The sequence below is a fragment of the Mustela nigripes genome, chromosome X, assembly GCF_022355385.1.
Source record: "Mustela nigripes isolate SB6536 chromosome X, MUSNIG.SB6536, whole genome shotgun sequence".
Taxonomy (NCBI): domain Eukaryota; kingdom Metazoa; phylum Chordata; class Mammalia; order Carnivora; family Mustelidae; genus Mustela; species Mustela nigripes.
Window position 1 is genome coordinate 87886480 of NC_081575.1, and position 22776 is coordinate 87909255.

The 22776-nt window shown below is 40.1% G+C and overlaps 1 protein-coding gene across 1 annotated transcript in view; it reads left to right on the plus strand.

The window, feature by feature from the left end:
* Window positions 1-22776, plus strand: part of CASK (calcium/calmodulin dependent serine protein kinase) — a 357555-nt gene that overhangs the window by 321446 nt on the left and 13333 nt on the right. The window contains exons 16-21 of the mRNA XM_059385265.1: window positions 4286-4371; window positions 5417-5485; window positions 8426-8494; window positions 9911-9946; window positions 11474-11670; window positions 18448-18563. Of these exons, the coding sequence (XP_059241248.1) occupies window positions 4286-4371; window positions 5417-5485; window positions 8426-8494; window positions 9911-9946; window positions 11474-11670; window positions 18448-18563 (573 nt within the window). The remainder of the gene's footprint in view (window positions 1-4285; window positions 4372-5416; window positions 5486-8425; window positions 8495-9910; window positions 9947-11473; window positions 11671-18447; window positions 18564-22776) is intronic.

The window sequence follows — 22776 nt, forward strand, 5'->3', positions numbered from 1 at the left end:
GATAAACCCCTTCTGCATCTCTCAGATAAACCTAGCTTATTCATTGTGTGTGGGTTTTGTTTTTGTGTTTGTTTTTTTTGTTTTTTTTTTTTGTATGTACTGCTGGATTCTGTGTGCTTATGTTTTGTTTAGAGTTTTGGTATTTGTAATTATGAGTGAGACTGGCTGGTAGTTAATTTTCCTTTCTTGTCTTGCTCTGTGGGGTTGTGAATTATGATTATGTAATTATGATTGAGTTGTGAATCTTATCAGATGCTCTTCATCTTGAGATGATGAGATGATGATGAGATGATCATTTGGAGGTTTTTTCCTTTTATCTATTAACATAGTGAATGACTTTGAAAGATTTCCTAACGATAAACCCCTTCTGCATCTCTCAGATAAACCTAGCTTATTCATTGTTTTAGTTTCAAAGTTACATTGCCTCATAAAATCATGTGGAGAGCCGTCTCCCTTCATGAGTTCTCTGAAAGACTTTGTAGAATATTGGAATGACTTGTACCTTTAAAAAGTTTGGTAGAACTTGCCTATAAAACTATCGAGGCCTGATGTTTTGGTTTTCATTTTTTTTTTTTTTTAGAAAAGACTTTTTTTTAAGGAAGCTCTACACCCAATGTGGGGCTTGAACTCATGATCCTGAGATCAAAAGTTGTATGCTCTACCATCTGAGCCAGCCAGGAACCCCAGGAAAGACTCTTTTTTTTTTAACTGCTTCAAATTTTTTAACAATCATAAGGTTATTCAGGCTTTCTATATCTTGAGTAAATTGAAAAATTAAATTTTTTAATGCACTCTGATGATCACTCTCTTTTAATGGGCAAGGGTAGTCCATTAATATTTATTATGATGAGTCTGTCATCTTTTTTATTTATACTTATTGCATTTTTAATGGATTTTCTTATTCATTTTTTTTGTTCTATTTTTTCCCCCTGGGAGTTTAGAATTTCAGCACTCTACTTAGATCTTTTAGGTGGTTACCTTGAATTTTTATCATGTGTAATTAACATTATGTTTACTAGAGGGAAATAGTATCTTAACCCCACTCCCAAAGACATAGGAACACTAAATCTGATCACACTTTTGTCTTACACATTATTTTGCCCAGCATTTTGCTCTGTCCTGTTTTAAATTCACAAATTTGCAATTACTAACATGACTGTTTTTGTTTGGATTTACATAAATGGTTATGGTTTTATATACTCCCCACTCCTTCTCTCTTATGTTATTTCTAGTATAGTTTACATACAAGTGTTTGGTATATTAGTTTCAGATATAAACTTACCATTCCTTCTCAAATTATAGACCATCCTTTGGGGAGCATTTTCCTTCTTCCTAAAGTACATCCTTAGAAGTTCCTTTAGTTCTAGTCTCCTGTTGATAAACTCCCTCAGGTGGTATTTATCTGTAAATATTTTATTTCATCCTCAATCTTGAAGATTACTTTTGCTGGGAGCACAGTCTTAGGTTGATGGTTACCGTTGTATTTTGGCATCCATTGTTTGACATTGGAAAGTCTGATGTCACTACAATTGTCCTTGAATTATAAGTGATCTCTCCTTTCTCTCTTGGTGTTCTAAGAACTTTGTCTTTAGAGGGGGAAAAGATCTTTGCCTTTAGATGTTCTGTAGTTTCACTACTTTCCAACATGGTTTTCTCTTTATTTATCCTCTTTAGGATGCATTATTCTTCCTGGACCTGCATAATCATGTTTTCATCACTTCAGTAAAGTTTACAACCATTATTTCTTCAAATATTGCCTCCTCTCCATTCTCTGTATTCTCTCCTTTTGAACTCCACTAGACGTGTGTTAGACATTCCCTCCATATCTCTTAATGTTTTTTTCCTATTTTCTTTATTTCTTGTCTCTTGTTTTCCCTGTCTCATTTCCCTGTCCTGCATTCTAGGTAATATATTTGGTTATATCTTCCAGTTCACTGACATTCTCTTCAGCCATATCTGAATTCCTGTTCAACTCCTCCATTCACTGGTTTCTTTTTTTTTTTTTAATATTTTATTTACTTATTTATTTTTTTTAAAGATTTTATTTATTTATTTGACAGACAGAGATCACAAGTAGGCAGAGAAGCAGGCAGAGAGAGAGGAGGAAGCAGGCTCCCTGCCTGATGCGGGGCTCAATCCCAGGACCCTGGGATCATGACCTGAGCTGAAGGCAGAGGCTTTAACCCACTGAGCCACCCAGGCACCCCCATTCACTGGTTTCTATCACCAGTTATAGTTTTCTTTTCCAGAAGTACTAGTAATTTGTTCTTAGTTTTATTTTCAAATCTATCTGTTCACATCTGATAATCTCGTGTTGTGTGCTTATCCTTGCAATTAGGTCCTTTATTTTTTTTCTAATATTTAACATGTGGCTATTTTATATTCTGTATCTGATCATTCTAGTAACTGTCCTCCTTGACAATCTAAATCTGTTTTTTCTCTTTCTGATGACTTTGCCTTATTGTATGTTTGGTGACCTTTGTGAGCTCATTGTTTGTTCTAACTGATGAAAGTCCGGTGGGCCTAGACTGGGTACACTTTGTTTGTTCCCTCTTCTACTAACTACAATGGAGTGCCACCAATCTGGATCTTGCCTCCCCCCAGATTCCTGGGCTCAGTTTTTGTCACTTGCCGTTGGCCCAAGGCTCAGAATCTGGCTAGCAGGTACTGCTGCTGTGGCATCCACCCTTTCCACTGTTTCATTCCACCCTTCCTTCATCACCACTCTGGATCCAGCTCACGGGTCCTTATGTGCAGCTGATGGTGGGGGATGGAAGTCGGCAGTGCTCTTAGGAATTTGTACTCCTTAGCGGCAACCCCATCGGGACCCCTCTCACTCTTGAGAGCTTTTTCTATATCTTGACTTAATAAACTTCTATCGCTTTATTTACCCCCTCCAAAAAAGGAATTTGTATTCCTTTTGTGAAACTAGTAACACTTCAATAGGTATGCCCTAGATGGGATACAGGTGTAAGAAAGTCTTCTAGTGACTAACCAGCCACACTAGGAAGCAAAAGTCCACAGATTTTTATTTTATTATGTTAATTTTCAAACACAAGTAGAGAGAATAGTGCAGTGAGTTCAAGTAGAAAAAAGTGGAAAGAAGAGTGCAGCGATCACCTGCATACCCATAAGCCACTAGAATCACTGTTACGTCACAACCACACCAATGTCATCTGTACTTCCCCTACTGTCCACCCCTAGGGAATATTTTGAAGCAAATCTCAGGGGTCTTATTTTCTTTATGTGCATTTAGTGTGTACCTCTAAAAGATGCTGTGAGCTTTTCATAACGATGCCAGGTCAGTATATAAACATGTGCACAATTTATAAATAAGGAAGTAAAATTTCACATAACTCCCTATTTAGGCATTGGTTTTTGGGCTCTCTTTCCAATTGAAGTATGAGAGGACCCTGAAATGCCTACCAAATTATTATAAAATGATTGTGTTTTGTCTAATGTAAGTTGAGTGTTATACAGGAATTATCACAATTCTCTGCATCATATTTGGTAGATGATGATGATGATGATGAAAATGGTAGGAGGGACGCCTGGGTGGCTCAGTTGCTTAAGCGGCTGCCTTTGGCTCAAGTCATGATCCCAGCATCCTGGGATAGAGTCCCATATCGGGCTACTTGTTCGGTGGGAACCTGCTTCTCCCTCTGCCTCTGCCTGACTCTCTGCCTACTTGTGATGATATCTCTCTCTCTCTCTCTCCCCCCGCCCCGACAAATAAATAAATAAAATCTTTAAAAAAAAAAAAGAAAGAAAGAAAAGAAAATGGTAGGAAATGATAACAGACACTTCAGTGATACTTTACCATATGCCACGAACACTCCTGATCCTTCTACGTGTATTAAACTAACTTAATCCTCAAGGCAATCATATGAAATAGATACTGTTTTCATCTCCATTTTGTAAATATTGAAAACTGAGATATGGAATATTTTGGTATTCTACCCAAGATCTTAAAGCTGGTATGGGATGTAGCTGAGATTTGCCCCAGACAGGCTAGATCTAGAAACTGTCATTTTAAACCATGATACATAGTGCCTCTCTCAGAGAAATAAGCAGATTTCCACAGCCATCTTTCAAAAGTGTGTCTTCCGTAAGTAGATCTATCCGTTTTGGTGAGTTTACTAAATGAGCCAAATCTGTACCTGTTTCTGAAACATTGGCCTTCAATAGTTAGATTAATTTTTTAATTACTTATATTGCTGTCTTTGGACATTATTATAAATGTTACATACATCATTTCATGTTTGTAACTGCATCATTTCTTTAGGTACACTTCACGTCGGTGATGAAATTCGAGAAATTAACGGCATCAGTGTGGCTAACCAAACAGTGGAACAGCTGCAGAAAATGCTCGTGAGTTTCTTTGTCTTTTTTCCAAGATTGACTTTCAGTTTGTTAGCTTGCTTTATAAGGCATGAATAAGTGGTATTCTCTTGTAATCAGAGTATTTTTCTGGTCCCACTGTTTGTTGGACTTGACTTTCTACAACATTCATAAGAACTGACAACTGGGAAAATGTTTATATGCAACAGAGCTTGGAATCCTCTTGCCCATCGAGCAGCGTGGGCTTCGACGGTCTCCTTGCCTCCTCGATCTCGTTTCTTACTGAACAAATGTGTAAAGATAACCTTTCCAATTGTGCGTATATGCGAACTCATTTCTCCCCACCCTCCATTCTGCTGACATCAGCAATGTCAGAAGCCTTGTTCTGTTCAGCTGAGTCATAGCCTGCTGTATTGGATTTCTCTGCAGCACAGAGGGAAGGAAAAACATAGTAGACCTGGCTATTTTTGACCGCGCATAGCCAAAATCTGTGTTCACAATTGGCCTTTTATTAAAAAAGCAGAATGACGGTCCCTGACCTATGTTCACTGTCGTACTGAACAGAGGCAGAAGTCTTGGACCTCTGGTCCTGAGCCATCTTCCTGCCACAGTGTAGTGGCCTCACACATTATGAATATCTCTTAAGTGTGAAATAAGCACACAAACTCACTATAGCAAAAACCGTACGGCCAGCATTATGAAAGAAAAAGCAAATTCAATGGAGTACACCATCATCATGTAGCAGACCAAATACCGTCTTTGTGTAATTACTTATTCTGTCATCTGGCTCAGTTCATACTTACTTTCGAAAAGCACTTAGAAGTTTCTGTGTGTCTATGAAAAGGGAACCGAGGGGGGTCTGTTCCACTGCTGCCGCCCGAACAAGGCAGTCAGCCTTGACTTCAAAGGGTGTCTCCCGTGAGCAGCCCCTACCCTCTAACTCCATTTCGTTTAAAAGGCCCCTGCGTGCTCAGCTGGCTTACATTAATCCCCCCCCCCATTTCAAGTGGTTTCTCACATGTCTTTGTGTGCAACATTTGTGTGTTAAGCAAGCTCTCCTTTCTTCCCCCTCCAGCGGGAAATGCGGGGGAGTATCACCTTCAAGATAGTGCCAAGTTACCGCACTCAGTCATCGTCCTGTGAGGTAATGGCTCCAGCACGACCCCCCGCCCCGTCCCACCGCCCCCGCCACCCCTGTCTCCTCTGGGTTCTTAACTAACTGTCTGCTGATGGCTGAATGTTTTGGCTTTCTGGGAAATTGTTTCTGCCTGTGCTGTTGATCACTGCACACCAATTTTACAACAAAGATAACGGAACAGAGTAGGTTCCATTCACCTACTCGGCCCTGCTTCCATGGGGAACTCCTCAGCACTTTAACTGTCTGCAGGCTGGAAGGGCAGCCAAATCTCGAGGAGCTCCAAGTAATGACAGAAGGCTTAATAACAAATGGAGTCTCTGAGGAAAAAAAGAAAGATAATTGCAATAATATTTCCAGGAAGTACATTCACTTCCCTTATTAAGAAATCACACAGATAGTTCTTCTTTCCAAGAATTTGAGAAGTGATCTATTTCTGTTAAGACCGAGGTGTTTAAAAAAAAAAAAAAAAAAAAAACTGTGACAAGTCCCTGGACAGATGTTAAGTCCATGAGGAGTTGATAACTGACTTTCCGAGAGGAGTAGAGGCTTTTGTGACCTTCTGTGAAATCGTTTCAATTTGGAACACTTGGTGATTCATAAGCAAGTAAGTTTTCTAGGATAATACAACCCCAAGGTTCCTTTCTCACGGTAGGTGTATCATATAGAAATTGTAGCTCTGCGACCTATATTATCCAGTTTCGTGTCGGTCATGAAATGAGATTCCAAAATCTATTCTTTTTGTATCTGGAAATACAGGCTGGCATGAAGGGTCTGTCACCCTTCAGTCATTGCACACTCAGCTCGAGCATAATTATTTGAAGCTGATCCTTTACATTGCATCTCCCAAGTCTGTGTACTTCGGTAGGAAGAACATATTTCCTACAGATGATTTTCAAGACTGACAAGTAACTTATTGGAACTCATCTAGAAAATTGAATTCGTACCCAGAAGTTGAGGGAGAAATTGCAGTGCCTCTTCCAGACCCTAGTAAGGCTTCGATCTCCCAAGCAAACTCAGAGGCTTTGCTTTCCGAACCTATCAAAGATATGTCTAAGAATTTGTAGTTTGGTCAAGGATATTTTTTAGTGCATTGTGACAGTTGGGGTTTCTGTTCTATCAGGTTTTGAGCTCCTCTTGGTGGCTTTTTATGGAACTTCAGTGAATACTGTATTTCAAAAGAAAACAGAGAGCTACTTCTGCTCCAGGATTCATAGTTTTGTAATTTGTAACCTAGAACACAAATCTTCCAGGGAAGAGAGAATGTCACACACACCTCTCATGTGAGGCATTCCAATATTCTGACATCGTAGGTGGTCCTCATACCATTTGTCAGCATTGAAGACATTTAATGAATACGATTGACTTGTGTTTTCTTAGCTAACTAAGGGATATTGTTAGTTATTAAGATACAAGTTTCTCCTGTGTTTTTTAAGTGGTGGAACTAGTTTTAGGGTGGTACCAGTATTATACATACAAATTCTACACTTGAGTCAGAAGAACCCCCCCTTACCTTCTTTACTTCTGAATAGTAGGAAAAATGATACTCTCCTCCTAGCCCTACCCCCACCCTGTTTGACACTCTGGTGCCCTGGCAGGATTCAAGCCTGTGGTTGGACTCTTCCCAGCTAGGGCAGTACTTCCTAAAGAAGGGCTCTCTGGCCACCCGCATCAGTATTCCCCGGGCAAAAGAGGGGAGACCCTGCCCTCACACTGGTCCCGCTGACTTGCTTCCCTGGGGGTGGTACCTAGAAACCAATCTGCTCGTGAGCATTCAAGAATGCTCGTCTAAGGGAGCCCGTTACTCAAAAAGCTAACAAGCTCCAGAAGTTTTCTGTATATCTTCTAGAAAAAACAAATGTCTTTTGAGCAGACATGTATATCTCAAAGGTTTCAGAGAACTCCACTAAACCAGAAATGGTACAGTGCATATTTTCTTCCTCTCTTTATGCTTGTCATTAAAGCTGATTTGGACAATAAGGGAATGGAGCCCAGAGAGGACTGTGACTGAGTACGACAGATCTAGGGAGAGTGGCTGTGCCTCCTCGGACTTTTGCCAGAAGTGTAATATTTTTAGAGGCTCGAGGTTATTGTTGTTTTTTTTTAAAGATTTTATTTATTTATTTGACAGAGAGAGATCACAAGTAGGCAGAGAGTCAGGCAGAGAGAGGGGGGGAAGCAGGCTTCCTGCCAAGCAGAGGGTCTGATGCAGGGCTCGATCTCAGGACCCTGAGATCATGACCTGAGCTGAAGGCAGAGGCTTAACCCACTGAGCCACCCAGGTGCCCCATGAGATTATTGTTTTAATCAGTCTCCTAAAATGATCTAAAGAATAAAGGTTTCTTCTCTTGTGGATGTCTATCTTTTACCCTCATTAGTAATATTTGTCCTGGAAAGACTCCAAGGTGATTACAACATGAGAAGTTTTTTTTGGGTGGGGAGGAGTTAGATTTGTTTTACTTCAAATGAGTCATTCAGTAATTTTTGACACTGAGGTACCTAAAAACTATTAAGTACTTTTCAACCTAATTTTGAATAAAAAATTAGGCAGTTGAGATCTTCAGCACAATAAGTGTACAGTAATATTTCATTTTACAGTCCAAAAGGATTTTAATTGGATTTTATTGGATTTTAATATCAATTCCCTTTTCCGGGTCTCACTTAAAGTCAGCCAAGGTTCTAGAGTATTGGAGACAGGAGAGAAATTATTAACAAATGACACAGTCATCGCATACAATATGTGAATCTTCCAACTGCAAAAAATTTTTCATACTTCTGTGAAATCATGCACATAAGTCAGTATAGCACCTTTACAGCTAAAAAAGAAAAGAAAAGAAAAGAAAAAACCTCAGAGGAAACGGCTGTCCGATTGTGGTTGTAACTGTGAATGTGAATATCTCTGTGTCTGTGCCAGTGTTCTGTGTTAATGAACCTTGTGTCTTATTTCAGAGAGATTCCCCCTCCACTTCCAGGCAGTCCCCAGCTAATGGTCATAGCAGCACTAACAATTCTGTTTCGGTAAGAACTCTAGCTCCACACAGCAAAGTGTGACAATTCTGTTGGTGCCACCTGCCATGAGTGTTATAGTTACATGTGTTCAGTGGAAAATATTGTCTTCTGCCGATATACAAGGCTACTACAGCTACAATGCAGTTTACTCCTGGAAAATCTTTTCAACATTTTCTTCTCGTGAAAAATCCCTTTAATTAGTTAAATTGGAAGAACTGGAGTTCAAGATCGCTTTGGTCATGCTCAAAATATTTCTGGGTCACCCCACGGGCGCCTCTCTGACTTTGCTCAGACTTACTTACCCAAAGAATATCCTAAATGGCAATTTATTGAAATTTCTAAATTTATTTTAATTGGAGAAAGATGAAGAAACTTAAGGATTTTGCAGAGTAGGCATCTGGGTATTCTCGGGCTTTGTAGTTGTCTATTCTGAGTGATATCAGCAACCTGTTTTAGTTTCCGCTATCTACGTTACGAATTGGTGTGCCCTCTGTTATTGTGGTCCGTGCACATATTTTTGTGAATTATAAGCCTTGCCTGGATATGAAAAGCAAAAGGAACTGGCTTCCAACTGCACTTAAGCCACGCTGTTATCACATCTTTAACACAAAGTACTTGATATTTTGACTTGAACTTGGAATTTGACTATTTTTTTTTTCAGAACTATTCATTTTGGAATATGAAAAGAATTGTTTTTCATTTACCTAAACGGAAGCACTTAAGGTGCAAGCGTCTGATCTTTCAGGGTAACAAAATCTTAAGTTGCTGATATTGCTGTTGAACTGTACTGCGAGTTTTACTAAATGCAGCAGTATCGCTCATTTGCTGTCCACATGCCCTTTAAAAACACATCAACTGTCTTCAGTCGATAAAATTGTCAATAATTTAGAGATCATCTCAAACAGAATGATATCATTAAGAGAAATTATAGGAGAAAATTCCTAACGACCTTTGTTTTTAACTTCCAAATAGGCTACCAATGGAATTCGTTCTAATAGTTTAAACATGTAATACTTTAAAGATGGTCAAAATCCATATAGCCATGGAATTCCTCAAAACCTAAATAATTGCAGTGACTAAGTTGAAAAGGGCAACGGCTCTTTTACGTTTGGGGTTTTCTTTTTGTTTTTAATAGGGCTGTTTCACTCATAGTGGCTTTTGTGTTGAAGATGCTGAGTTGTTTCTTAAGAACATATTTTCTCTCTTGCTTAAACTTACCTGCTTCCCTCAGCTTGCTGCTAAGTGGCCTGGGTTTGATTTTTTTTCGATAACTCAACATTTCTGAGAAATGGAATAATGTTTGTGATCTCTTTACAACTGAAATCTAGCTCATTTTTTAACCATATTGTAACAGAACACACAAATTACCTTGTACTCTTGAAAAGTAAATGAAAATTTTTCTCCTGGGTTGGCTTTATTCTACAGGACTTGCCATCAACTACCCAACCAAAAGGACGACAGGTGAATAGATATCCTCTATAGAAACTTCTCTAAACTGAGCTGCGAATAGCCAATCCTTTATTAACCCTTTCCATCCCATAATGTCTGCATTTTGGACCATAACATTTAAGCATTGAGAGCTTGTACCATTTCATTTTAACACATTACACATGACTAATTTTCTATAAGGATTTTTTTCCTCATATCTTTGTAGCTGTTATGGTTATTGTAATTTCAACCTGATAACCTTGTGTTAATGGTTTAAGAATTCAGCCTTTTGGGGTGGGGGGGTGGTCTTACAGGCCTGCCTCTGGAGTTGGGAAAAAAATTGTTAAGGGTCACAAAACTCCTAGAATTCTAAGAATGACTAAAGCATATGTGCTGACGACCATGTTTAATCAGTAATTTTCTGAAATTTTAAGGCTTTTTCTTAATTTGTATTTGCTTGTGGGTATCTAAAAGCCATTTACGATGAAAGCTCACAACATCCTGGCTTTGCATCCCAGTATGCCTCTGTTGGGTCACCTGGGGAAAGTGACGCGCTGCCTGTCACCAGCAGGCAGCTTCCGGTGTGCCACCCACTCTAAGAGTATGCATTTCAGATGCAGAGGCAGAGACCTAGTAATTTTACAGGCTGCATTTCTGACAAGGAAACTTGAACAGAATAATCACACAGTAGTTCCAAAGCCTTCAGGTTGGTTTTACAGTGACCGAAACATTAATACTCAAATTTAATTTCAAGAGATAGAATTTTATGGGGAATTTTCTTGGAATTTGGCATCCAAGTTCAAGTGTACGTAAATTGGCACCTGACAGAACTCCCCCATAGTTTGTTCTTAAGACCACATAAGTGATGCAACATTAGATATCCATCATCTTATTTAAAGCATTTAGAAATACAGTGGTTCGTACAATGCTGCTGTATGATAACCCCTTGTCATTTTTCTTCTCTAAGAAGAGGAAAATACAGATACAAAGCCAAAATCTTTCTTGAAAGCTCAGTAACACGATTAATTTTTTAAATGCTTTAAAAGCACTTTACATTTCAGTTTATCAGCGGCGTGTAGCCACACCACTGGCTGTCCTGTAGGCAGTTTACAGCAAGATACCAACACACAGTGCTTGCTGCTTTTGTGTCACGTGCTGCTTTGAGGTTAAAACCTGCCCTGAATGTCTGTGTATCTGGTGTAAAGGCTGCCACGTGATCGTGACAGATAACGTGCCCATAACATCAGCTAAATACATGCAGATTTAAAATGGAAAGCATACCTCTCTATAATTAGAAAACTAGTCTGTTACAGTAAAAGCAGAAGCTAAGTCTTGATCTTTACTAAACAATTAAGAACAGCAGAGGCTTGAACCTGTACACACCAGAGGCCGCCCATTCGTTTGTAGTGGTAGCAGTTCGGTGTCCTATCTCCATGCCTCATTTGGCTTCACCATCTAGTGTCTTGTTCGTATTGTAAGTGTTAGTGTGTGGTTATTATGTTAGAGCTGTTTCCTTTCACATCGCCTTGGCAGCCCTTCTCACAAACTCCTGTTTTATAGATCTATGTAAGAGCACAATTTGAATACGATCCAGCAAAGGATGACCTCATCCCCTGCAAAGAAGCTGGCATTCGATTCAGAGTTGGTGACATTATCCAGATTATTAGTAAGGACGATCACAACTGGTGGCAGGGTAAACTGGAAAACTCCAAAAATGGAACCGCGGGTCTCATTCCTTCTCCTGAACTTCAGGAATGGTATGTTTTTGTTGTTCTGTTTTGTTTTACAATAAGAACAAAGCCCCGACCATCCGTTTGTCAACCTGCTGTTTTATGGTGTAAAACCTGCTTGTTCCGCTAGCCAAACAAAGTTCAGATGGGTCATCCAAGAACTCTAAATCCTCAGCATCTAGCAAATTCCTGCTTGGAGTCAGGTCATGGCTTTACATAAAAGGAGAGGAAAGTCTAGAGGGAGGCTGAGTGGCTAGCCTCGGGTCGCAGGACGCAGTCCCCTCCTGGCCCCTTAGCAGAGCCCCCCCATTCCCACATGCTGCGTCAGTCCTTTTAGAACTGCAATTTGTTTTGTTTTAAAGATTTTATTTGAGACAGAGTGAGAGAGAGAGAGAGCACAAGCAGGGGAGAGGTGCAGAGGGAGAGGGAGAGGGAGAAGCAGACTTCCCACTGAGCAGGGAGCCTAATGCGGGACTCGATCCAGGACCCTGGGATCATGACCTGAGCTGAAGGCAGAGGCTTAACCCACTGAGCCTCCCAGGCGCCCCTTCAATGCCACTTTTAACTGAGAGGAAAGGAGTCCCAAATTACTATGTATTTTAGTAAAATCTATTTCTGCCACTGTTACTGTTCGCTTACTTAAGCTGTGTTTTGAAAGATGCTGGTGATTTTGCCTCCGTCAGTACTTTAGCAATAGATGAGAAATCTAGCAAAGAGATCACTTTCTATCTGAGTTTTGTTTCATGTGATCAAAAATAGCCACCATTAGGCAATGGGGCAGTTGGTCCCCAAATCCTGGAAGCTAGCTAAAAGACCCCAGAGGTACCCGAGTCCACAGACACTGAGAACTATTTTCTCACTAAAGAGATTTCTCAGTTAATTTCCTTTGCGTGATTGCCTCCATCACTATCCCATGTTTCCAGAAATATTCTTACGTTTAGATGTTGGAGTAGATAAGAATTTCACGTGCCATCGTTTTCCACGGGGACGCGCAGGCGCCTCCAGAGGAAGCGGCAGACAGCCTTCCAACTCACGGCCCCATCTTCAAGGGACAGTCCAAGCTTTGGCAGGACGGAAGTGATTTCTGAGTCACCTTCATGATGATGTTATTATGTCATTAGTGACATTTACGTCTTACAAAATGTGGTCTAGCCTCCTGCCATATGAACATTTTTTTAAAAAGAATTATGTGGATTCCAGACCTCTTCTCCCTAGTCAGATCATGTGTAGAAATCCTGTTTCACGGACACCTAGAACACCCGACTCCTCTGGAAGAATGCTGAGAAATGGCAGTGGAAAAGCAGATTTGCTCCCTGTCTCCTATCATGAGGACTAGGTTATCTGAATCAATCCTCCTGCTGAAAAAGAAAGAAAGAAAGAAAGAAAGAAAGAAAGAAAGAAAGAAAGAAAGAGAAGTGCTGCAGAAGTATGTTTTTGAAAATTACCTTAAAAGCATTATTTAGCCAAAAAGGCATCGGGCAACTCAGTGACGAGTTTTTATATGAAAGCCATTAATCACAGTGATAGAAAATAGAGCAGTGAATTGGCCCATATTGCCAAGAAGAAACGTCTGTTACTGAAAACTCTTCTGCCAGAGAACCAAGGTTAAGACCTAATGCCTGTACAAGCAGGGGTTCTGTTAGGAGACCTGCTCCCCCATTGTCAGGCCCGCAGAGGCTCTGCCCTCAGGTTAAAAGCAAGCAGAGAAGTGTGCCCTTGCTGCCCTCCAACGTCTGGGGACTGGAGAGAAGGCTGCCTTGTCACTGAGCAAAGCCAAAGACATGAATAATAGGAAAACAAAGTTTCCCTGAAAAAATCGTGGCCGCTAGTTCGCCTTGAATAGCTCTGTGCCCAGACAGACATCGTCGGGGACGGCCGGGGGTTTCCAACCTTACACTCGATTTGAGGCCTCATTTTTTACTAATAGTAGTTCCCTATATCTGTTACGGACAAAAAGAAAGTCTCTGGTGGAGAACACTTAATGCTAGGCCTCATCCTAGAGCCCTTCCTCACCACCACCACCCCCAACATAAACTTTTACTAGGGCAGTGACCAACAAGTCAGAAAAAAAAAAAAAAAAAACCCACAGTCGCAGAAGAAAACAATTAGGACCTGCCTACCAGACCCAACAGAGGCCCTGCTGAAATGACAGGCAGCGGAAACAAAGCCACTCCAAGTGATACAGGAGAATCAGGAGGCAGGGTTTTTAAACAACTGTGCCTATATTTTAAAATCAATAATCTTGAAAAATATCTTTAGAGAACAGGGAAACTCTCAACAGCATGGCAGATTTGAAGAAGAACCAGAAGGAACTGCCAAGGACAAAACACGTAGTAACCAAACCTCAATGGCGCACACCTTTTAGAAAGGCTAAAATTTTTCCAAAGTTTTCACCAACAGGTAAACAGATGAACAAATGATGGAGTGAACTACTGACACCCACAATCTGGATAGGACTCAAAATCATTCTGCTGAGTTTCCAGGCAGAAGAGAGAGAGAGAAAATATACTGCATGATTCTATTTATATGAAATTCCAGAAAACTATACTGACATCGGTTGGCCTGGGGATCCAGAGGAGAGAGGGAAGAACATACACGAACAGCAGAAGTGACCAAACTGTATACTTCAAACATGTTCAACTTATGAAAAAAACAAACTCAGTAAAGGTACAAAAACTGAAGAGGGAGAAAGGGATTCTAGCTGGACTGATGAGGAAGGGCCCCACTGGGCACCATGTGTCTTGAGGCCTGAGTCAGACAGCGGAGGTAGAAGAAGGCATTCCCAGCAGTGAGGAAGACTTGAAACAATACTATCAGCCAGACCCAAAATCTTGGTTCATGGGTGTTCTTACCAAGTGACATTTTTCACATCCCATCAATGAGAAATCAATCATTTGTGGACCCAGATGCCTTCTTTATGCTTGTTAAATTTCATCATGCTTGATGGGGCACACCAGTTAAGTCCTTTGATATATTTTGAGTCCCTGAATGTGTCATCCCTCCCCTTGTCTACCAGACCCTCGTCCAAGTGAGCAATAACAATGGTAAGTGTGTGTTTGAAATTTCCCTCCAGGTTGACCTAAATCCTACCAGTTTTCCTGCACTTACAGAGCTAAAAGAAATAGCAGTCATTTCCTGAGTGGCTGGTGAAGACCGGTTTCGTTCCTCTGTCACTGCATCCCATATAGCCACACCACAGATTTTTACTGGGAACTTTTTACTTTTATTCCTTAAGCTTAGAAACATGGGTTGTAAGATAGTCTGTAGACCGCACCATGAGCTTTACGGAGTCAGGATTTTGTCTCTTTTAACCTGTCAAAAAGCCCTCAGTTTTGTTTATGCTTCCAAAGATCCTGTGTCTCACAGAAGCCATAGTTATGGCTACAGCACGGATTGGCTTGTGCTGGAAGAAGCCCCAAAGCAAAGGCTTCATCAGTCTCCTCTGTGTGCCACTTAGGTAATATGCGGAGACTGACTGTGATGCTGTTGCTGAGCGTTCACAGTATTTCCCAATAAATGTTCTCCTCCTAACCAAAAAATAAAAGAATACAAAAAAATCGCTCAATGAACAAGAGAAAATAAGAGACTTGGAGGAGAAAGAACCGTTCTCAACTCATTTCGTGATACCAGCATTACCCTGATATCAAAATTCACAAAAGGCAACTCAAGAAAACCACAGATGAGGCTTCCTCGTGAACACAGATGTAGAAGTCCTCAGCAAAATATTAGCAAACTGAATCCAGCAATATATAACAAGGATAATACATCTTGACCCAGTGGAGTCTGTACTGGGAATGTACAGTTGGTTCAACATTTGAAAACCAGTCAAGCCAATCCACTGCATTAACGGACTAAAGAAAATCCACATGGTTCTATCTGTAGATGCCAGGAAAGCACTTGGTAGAATTGAAAATCCACTCATGATTAAAACCCTTACAAATGAAGGGACTTCCTTAACCTAATTGAGAGCATCTACAATAAACCTACAGCAACCACTACTGGAAAGGAAAAAAATACTGCTGGTGATACATTTCTGTGTGTAGAAATTCAAAGGAATCTATAGATAAACCATTAGAATTAATATGAAAGTTCAGCAAGATGGTTGGTATAAAATCAATATACAAAAATCAATTTCTATTTACCAGCAAGAAAAGAGAAAATAAAAAAAATTTAAAGATTTATTTATTCATTTAAGAGAGAAAGCGCTTGCATGCACAATGAAGGGGAGAGGGAGAAGCAGGGAGCCTGGGGCTCGATCTCAGGACCCCAAGATCATGACCTGAGCAGAAATCATGAGTCGGACATTCAACCTACCAAGTAACCCAGGTGCCCTGAGAAAATAGAAATTTTTTTACATACCATACATAACACCACCCGTATTACCTTAATACTATAAAGTATCTTGGAAAAAAAAAGTTAAATTTGACGAGACCTCTAGATCTAACTACCTATTTGGAAGAAATGTAAAAGATGGGGTCTTACTAAAGACACCACAGGGATGAAATCAGAAAAATCCAGAATTGGAAACTATAGGACAACCAACCCGTTTTTACAGTAAATAAATTATGAGAAGGAAAAGGAGAGAGGGAACCTATAGATTTAAGAGAAACTTAAGAATATTTAAGGAGGGAATGATATAAACTTGGATTTGTTTCAGAATAATCTAGGGTGGATAAGTTGTAAATAGTACAAGCCAGGAGTTAGTAAATATTCAAGCTGGGTTGTAGGTATTTGAGGTTCGTTACTTTCTACTCTTGTCTCTGTTTGAAAATTTTTTAAACACCATTTGTATAACCTCTTTGTTTAATCAATAAGCTAGGAGCAAATCTAACAAAGATGTTCAAGACAAAGGAAAATGTTAACATTTATTGTGACATTAAAGAATACATAAAGAAATGGAGATATACTGTATTCATGGACTGGAAGACTCAGTGTTATAAAGATGTCTCCCTCCCAGATTGATTCATAGATTCCATGCAATCTTGATTGTTTTTGAAATTGACAAGCTAATTTTAAAGTTTTCATGGAAATGCACAGAATCAGAAATAGCCAAGATGTTCTTCTAGAAGAATAAGGAGGGAGGCATTGCTCCACCAGATACTAATACCATAAAGCTATAGTCATTAAGATAATAAGATATGGGCATAGAGATGTTCAAATAAACCAATTGAAGAGAATCCCAAAACACTCCCATACATAAATAATCACCAGTGAGGAATGGATAGTCTTTTCCATAAGTCATGCTGGAACAATTGGGTATTCATTTGGGAAAAAGACAAGAAAGAAATTGGGCCCCTAATTTCACATCATATACAAAAATCAGTTCTAGTGTATTAAAGGCCAAAATATGAAAGCCCAAACTATAAACCTTGAGAAAGTAATATTGAAGAATGTCTTCAGGAACAAGGAAGGATTTCTTAACATGCCAAAAAAAAAGAAAGGGAAAGATGGCTAAATTTGACTTAAACTAAGTTATATTCATCAAAAGATACCACAGGAAGAGTAAACAGGCAAACCACAAAATGGAAGAAGGCATTTGCCACATGTATAACCCCCAGGGGTATAATATCCAGACCACACAGAGAATTCCAACAAATCAATGAGAAAAAGATAACTAGAAAAGGAAAATGGCCAAAAGACTTAAACACTGTATAGAAGAAGAAATCCAATAAACCTGTGAAAAGGTTCTTAATCTCACTAATAATCCGTGAAATGCAAACTCAAAGCACAGCCTGATTCCATTACTTGCCCACTGTGGTGGCTAAAATTAAAGACTGATACTACCAAGAGTTGACAAAGAAGTGGAAGAGCAGGTACTCTCACGCACCGCTGGTGGGGGTGTAAATCTGTACAACCTCATTGAAAATTGCTTGTCATTCTGATGTTGATTTTGGATTTTCCTTGTATGTGGCTCACTCAGGGACCCCTGGTTGGCCCACAAGCAAGATCATTAAACAAAAACCACCTGTGGCAATATCCCAGAAGACAAATATTTTCTTAGATTAAACCTAAGGGGAGGAACTTTTTAGTAACATTTTTGCTGAATACTATAATCACATAGGAGAAAATTAAAATTCTCTGATTATAATTCTGTGGATTTAATTTGTGTTTTTCCCTAGACTAGAATTGCCATGTAGTTACAGGAATGTTTATTAATCATCTACCTTGCCTACCACTGTGCTGGGGACATTATTTACATTTTTTTGTTCTAATCCGTTGTGACAGCCATCCAAGAGGCTGTGAAAACTTGGCAACAAAATGTCCTGGCCAAGTGCGTGGGCTCTATTCTCAGACCGACCTCACCGTCCCACCTGAGCTGTGTGATTTGGAACAAATTACTGAGCCTTTCAGTCCTTTGACCCATTTATAAAGTGGTGACACGATTTCAGGTGTTGTTAAAAAGATCAAAGAGTTAATACATGTATGTTTCCTAGGAAAGCACCTAACACTAGATTGGCCCAAGGTCATGAGTGATAGAGCCAAGAGTCTAACCAGACTGAGTTCAAAATCCCATACTCTTTCCACCTCGTGCCACAGCCATGAGTTTAGGTTGCTGGCTGTGTTATCAGTTAGCAGGTGCCCCAGGAATGCAATGTCATTTTATTATAAGCCTGTGTTTTTAAAACATTTCCAGGAAACTGTTGTGAAAACCAAAGAACAAGCTTTATCTTGAAAGATCTGTGAGGAGTATGTTCATGCAGGCTTATAGCAAGTCTTCAAATGAATGATTTTTGTCAGTATACAACTTTACAGGAGATTCATTCTCTCTCTCTCTCTCTCTCTCTCTCTCCCTCTCTCTGCTAGGCGAGTCGCTTGCATCGCCATGGAGAAAACCAAACAGGAGCAGCAGGCCAGCTGTACTTGGTTTGGCAAGAAGAAGAAGCAGTACAAAGATAAATACTTGGCAAAGCACAATGCAGGTAGGGAAACATACGAGTGTGGCTGAGGCCAAGTGAACCTGGCAAAGACAGAGGTAGAGCTCACATCTCAGTTCGGTCTTCTGAGTCCTCACCAAAAATCCCACCCAACGAGGTCCTCATCAGCCTGCCAAACTGCATGAAACCCTTACCTGCGACTCTGATGTCAGTCATTTGCCAGCTCTTTGACAGAGCTCTGCTTCATAGGAAGACAGTGCTATTTGGAAATAGCACTGTCCTCTCCGGAACTAAAAGGACCCAGTACGTTCAGTCCTCCCCTGAGAAATGAGAGCTTGAGGGTTTGCGGAGTCACGAGGACCCTTGCCTCCTTGCTGAGAGTGATCTTGAGCTAATATCCCTCCCTCCTGCCTCCTCTCTAGCCCTTGGATACGGCCCTGTGGCACATTGCTAAGGGCAGACGGACGCTCTTCACAGAGCCGTGCCGCAAAGGGCCTGGCGATTGGGCCGAAGGAACACAGATGCCATTGGATACTAAGGGCAGTTGGTCGGTTCCTGTGACTAGTTGTCTTCCCCCTACCCCGCCAGTTATTTCCTGGCTCCGAAAAGACCAAGAGCACGATCTCGGCCTTCCCTTCATGCTGTTTGTCTATATGAAAACTTGCGTTCAATCCGAGTCAAAATATTCGCTTGTAATGCCAAAAAAGCATGGTCCGTCCTTGTCGTAGAATTCCCAGAAGACTCACAGGATGTAAGTTAAGCTAAAGGAAGTGCATGCTGATACAGAGGCTGGGAATGACTTCTTTTCAGTAACTTCTCAGTAGGACCCCTTTTTATAAGGGACTTGTTCTGAGGAATTGCAAGCCCCAATATTGGCATTAGATTAGTTCCCAAGGTTTCAGAAATGACTCCAAAAATCAGACATGTGGCCAAAAAAAAAATTGAATTAATGCAGTCATGCATACCCAATTTGACAGTGTAATGTTTCTGACAAATATAAAACACACTTCTGTCTGTAGAATGTTAGAACACGTCACTAGCATCCACCAGGGAAGATTATTTACAAACTCTGCATTGTTCATTTCTTTTTTTTTTAAAGATTTTATGTATTTATTTGATGGACAGAGAACCCAGGTAGGCAGAGAGGCAGGCAGTGGGGGGTGGGGCGGGAAGCAGGCTCCCCACTGAGCAGAGAGCCCGGTGCGGGGCTCGATCCCAGGACCCTGAGATCATGACCTGAGGTGAAGGCAGAGGCTTAACCCACTGAGCCACCCAGGTGCCCCTGAATTATTCATTTCTTAATCAGCAAGTGAAAGTATGCATTTTGAAATACTGCATCACGTGGGATGAGTGTGAGTGACCACAGGGGTTCATTTCATATGATTCAGCTAAACGATGAGTCGTTCCCTTCATGTCAGCCACACTCTACTCCATTTTTAATTCCAATAAAATATATCCTTTCTGATTCTTTACCACCACAGAGTACTAGTCTGATGATGGCTTATTTTTTGGTTTTGTTTTATAAAAGGAAGAAATATTTAAGGCAGATTAAACATAATTTAGTGACTGTTAATTGTAAATGCTCAAGTAGTACTTTCTGAAGACGTTTACGGTAATGTCAGCAGAATGTCATTTAACACCAAATGTCAGTGGTTCCTGCCAACTCATCTTCATTTCCATCAGCTTCTAACAGGCTCACAAGATGTGTTGACATTTTATATGTATATATGCATATATATATACATATATATAAAACCTTATCATTTTTATAATTTTAAATGCTGTATAGCTATAGCTGGCATTATCATTTGAACCTAGAAAGCAAAGCAAATTGATGGCTGACTAAGGTTGTTAATCCATCACTAGCTTGATACTCTTCTAATGGAGGGCATGTAGATATAAGTATTTAACTGGCCAATATTCTTTAATTCAGCTGTGAGGGAAAATAAGAAGCCAGTTGATTAAAAAACTAGGATCTCTCCATTCTGACAAAGAAACCGTTGACACGTTCACTCAAGAATTTTGTCAGAAAATCAGTACCCCCCACCCCCACCCCAAATCAAGACTCATGAGCTCTCCTGTTGGTGTTTCTGCTCGGGAGAAGGTGTCCAGCTTTTTTCTTGGACTATCTGAAGCATGCTGCCTGGCAAGGCCTTTCTCTTGCCACCTTTTCAGTCTCCTTCCCCTTCACTGACGAACCCTTCCATTTTGTTCATGGAAAAGTCCAGAAGAACCATTCACTTAGTGGGCACCTTTAGTTGACAAGAGATGAAGTTGTCAGGGAAGAGAAGTCAGGTATTTTATCAGCTCTTCTGCTTCGAGCCATGATGTAAGGCCATCCGAACGCGCGGCGTGGCCTATATAAGGGACCAACATGAAAGAGAGAAACAGATACTACCGAACTCCGTCAGTATGGTGGGTGCTATGAGAACTTTCAAAGTTCATCATATTCTTTAATGCCAAAAACTAGCCAAATGGGCTCCTGGGCCACAGATCAAACTATATTTCTGAAGGATCTTTCTGGCTTTTTCAGAAGTTGATTGTCCAGTATGGGGTGGGGGGGGGGGGGACTGGTACTCAGTGAATCCAAATAAGGGCTGTATGTCTTGGTTCCTGCTTTAGAGAGGCAAATCTTCTCATCAAATTGTGAGGCTGTTTACATTTGTAGTGAAAATGAAAGATGGGAACTTTGTCAATATCTAGAACTGGTAGGAGCGATGATACTAGAATTATTCCCATTTCTGTCACCGGCACAGTCCCCATGTGTAGCTAAAGCAGAATTCTGTTCAAGCTGTGTCGCCTACATCTCACATTATAAAATGCCAGTCTATCAGCTAGATATGACCAATAAATTAGTTTTGTTTTCCCCACACCTGGCATTTGAAAGAATTAAAACCAGATATCACATTTGAAAATCAGATATTTAACATAAAAATCTTGCCTTGGAAGAAAATAGAAATGTGGCAACACTAGGCCCCCTTTCACTTGTAGCACCACTGGGTTGTTAATGTCCCTTTCGGCTGGACACTCGTTCCCTAGGACCCAGCCCATGCACCCAAACATGCCCACGGCCCAGGAGCTGCAGGCCGTTGAGTGCCACACCCAGCCCTGAACTCCCAGTGTGCCAGGCCTTTCCTAATGGGAGGTTTTTACAGTATTTAAATGTACTTAATAGTTTTTCCAAATGAGACAAGGAATCGATACTAAAGGCTTATTTATGGAATAGATTCAACTAGAAAATACTTACCTAAACACGTGAAAGTGTCATGAATATTGAGTAGCTTACCAGGAAATGAGGATAATATGAGCAAACTATGCCAGCAAGTATTTCTGAAGCCTTGGGAATAGATTTGATTATGGTGTGTATAGTGTTTACAGCAAATACATTTTCTGCAACACGTAAAAGACGTTTAGCCACATAAATCTGATGCAAAAAAGCATTATCAGGCTGCTAGAACTATACTCTTGAGGCATTGAGATGCCTCAGCCCTAGGACTTCCAAAATCAGTTTCAAGATCAAGTTGCTAACATAAATTTGAGGGGAAAAACAGTCTTCGTTAATTCATTTTTTTAAACTGTTAGAGCCCTGAGCGGTACTATTTCAATATCCTGAGATAGTCCATTTACATACGTACACATGAACCTAGACGGTTTCTACAGTACCATTCATAGGCATGCTTAAATGATGCATAATACCACAAATTAGTAGTTGAGTAGTTTTTTAAAAATCTATTACTTTTTTCTCTTCAATACAGAGAACTCTTAAGACAACAAAGAGTGGCCCATCATCTCACTGCCCTGTTGGCTTTTTTTTTTTTTAAATAAAAGTAATAGGCACCTGTGATTTGACATTGCAAACAGTACAGGAATGTACAAACCGAAAAACAAAAGGCTTCCACACCTACACTCCTTGAGGAAGGTGTCTCGTAACTATTCCCAGACCAGATTTCCATGCATGTTGCTAGTAAATAAAAACCTACTGGCTCTTATTTAAGGATATTATTGGATTTTTATTAAAATGAGTTTGTTTCTTAATGTGATTTATTTGCCTCGTGTTTAGAATATTGCATGGTAAAGTTTCTTTTGTGCATATTATACTTTTATTTTACTAATATATTAAAAGCCATATTTCAATGACCCCTGTACATTTTTCATGCTGTCTTACTCCCAATGGCCTCTGTGCATGTAAGTAACCTGTTGAGTGACTATGCCTCTTTGTTTTTGATGGTTTCCTTTCATTCAGTCCTTTAAAAAAAAA